A 1,412-nucleotide genomic window follows, 5' to 3' on the forward strand; every position below is an offset into this window, starting at 1 on the left:
TATGCATCAATACGTACTCTAATATATATCTCATTATTACACCGATACGGTCAATCTTTATTATTTATTTTCCTAAAACGTGTAGGAATGATTGTCTCAATATTCCTAATTTTTTGCTACAAGCTTAAGAGTTGATTACTATTATTTGGCTTAGAAAATTGTAGTCTTTAATATCGTACTGATCGATTGTGAAGAGTTTCAAATAGAAATTACAGCAAAAACCATAGTAATGGGCAAAATTTTGCATGTATAATTATTTATTGATATCAATTGGTTAATACAGCCTTCTCATTTGGTATTAGAATCTCTTACCAAGATTTTTGGGTAATTGAAAAAATCAAGTATCGTCATTTTTATCTAATAGCCAAGATTTTAGGCCAATCAAAAAACTAAATTTGTATATATATATATACTCTATTCATCCGTGTAGAATTAGCTTTGTAATCATCTGTGATCCACGCCATGTCCAAGAAAACCCAAGGCCGGAAGAAAATCGAGATTAAGCGGATAGAGAATTCGAGCAATAAACAAGTCACCTTCTCAAAGCGCCGCGCCGGCATATTCAAGAAGGCTGGCGAGTTAAGCGTGCTATGTGGCGCGCACATGGCAGTCATCGTGTTCTCTAGTGCCAACAAGGTGTTCTGTTATGGGCACCCAGACATTCATGCAGTGATCGAGAGTTATCAAAATGGGCTCAACTCTGTAGTCGGAGCTGATGATAAGGCCCAGGAGGTTCTCATGGCGGAGTACAACAAAGAGTGCGAGGAGAAGCATAAGGAGGAAGGGGAGTTGAAGAAGAAGATGGCGGAGATGAAAGCCAAGGCAAATGAGAAGAAGATGATGATGGAAATGAGCACGAGCGGGAATCAGGTGCGTGAGGGGTTTTGGTGGGATGAGCCGGTGGATTTGGTCATGCTGGAGGAGCGAGAGAGGGAGCAGTACATGATGGCATTGGAAACCTTGAGGAACAAGGTAGCTGATAAGGCTCATCACAAGAAAATTTTGAGTGGGACTATTGCCGAGACATCAGTTCCGGCTGTTCATCGACTCTATCATATGATGACACCCAATAATTGTTTTGGTACTGGTTTCGGCGATCAATATGGGAACCATGGTTTTGGGATTTAGGTAGGTTTGTGTCGTTCATTTTGAAAGAATCTTTGAGATCTAGTTTAATAATTCAATTGAAAATACCTCTTTGCTTGTGGTTTTCATCATCTCATACTCTTAGCGCGTAATATGTTAATTTTATGTTTTTATGTATAAATTATTGAGAATTTTTTATGATATAATGCTTCGAAACATTTATTTAATTTTAATGTAGTTTTTTTCTTTACTCTTATCTATATATAGATAAGAGAATAGGGTTTGTTAGCCAAAATTTAAAATTTTGACAGAAATGACTCTAGAAA

General features: G+C 37.2%; 1 protein-coding gene across 1 annotated transcript; it reads left to right on the plus strand.

Annotated features, from left to right (window-relative positions):
- Nucleotides 1–462: 462 nt before the first annotated feature.
- LOC112169149 (agamous-like MADS-box protein AGL62) lies at nucleotides 463–1,129 on the plus strand. Its single transcript, XM_024306134.2, has one exon. It carries the CDS (start codon nucleotides 463–465, stop codon nucleotides 1,126–1,128), a length of 666 nt encoding a protein of 221 aa, XP_024161902.1. The 3' UTR covers nucleotide 1,129.
- The last annotated feature ends 283 nt before the right edge of the window (nucleotides 1,130–1,412 follow it).

The sequence above is a fragment of the Rosa chinensis genome, chromosome 6, assembly GCF_002994745.2.
Source record: "Rosa chinensis cultivar Old Blush chromosome 6, RchiOBHm-V2, whole genome shotgun sequence".
Lineage (NCBI taxonomy): Eukaryota > Viridiplantae > Streptophyta > Magnoliopsida > Rosales > Rosaceae > Rosa > Rosa chinensis.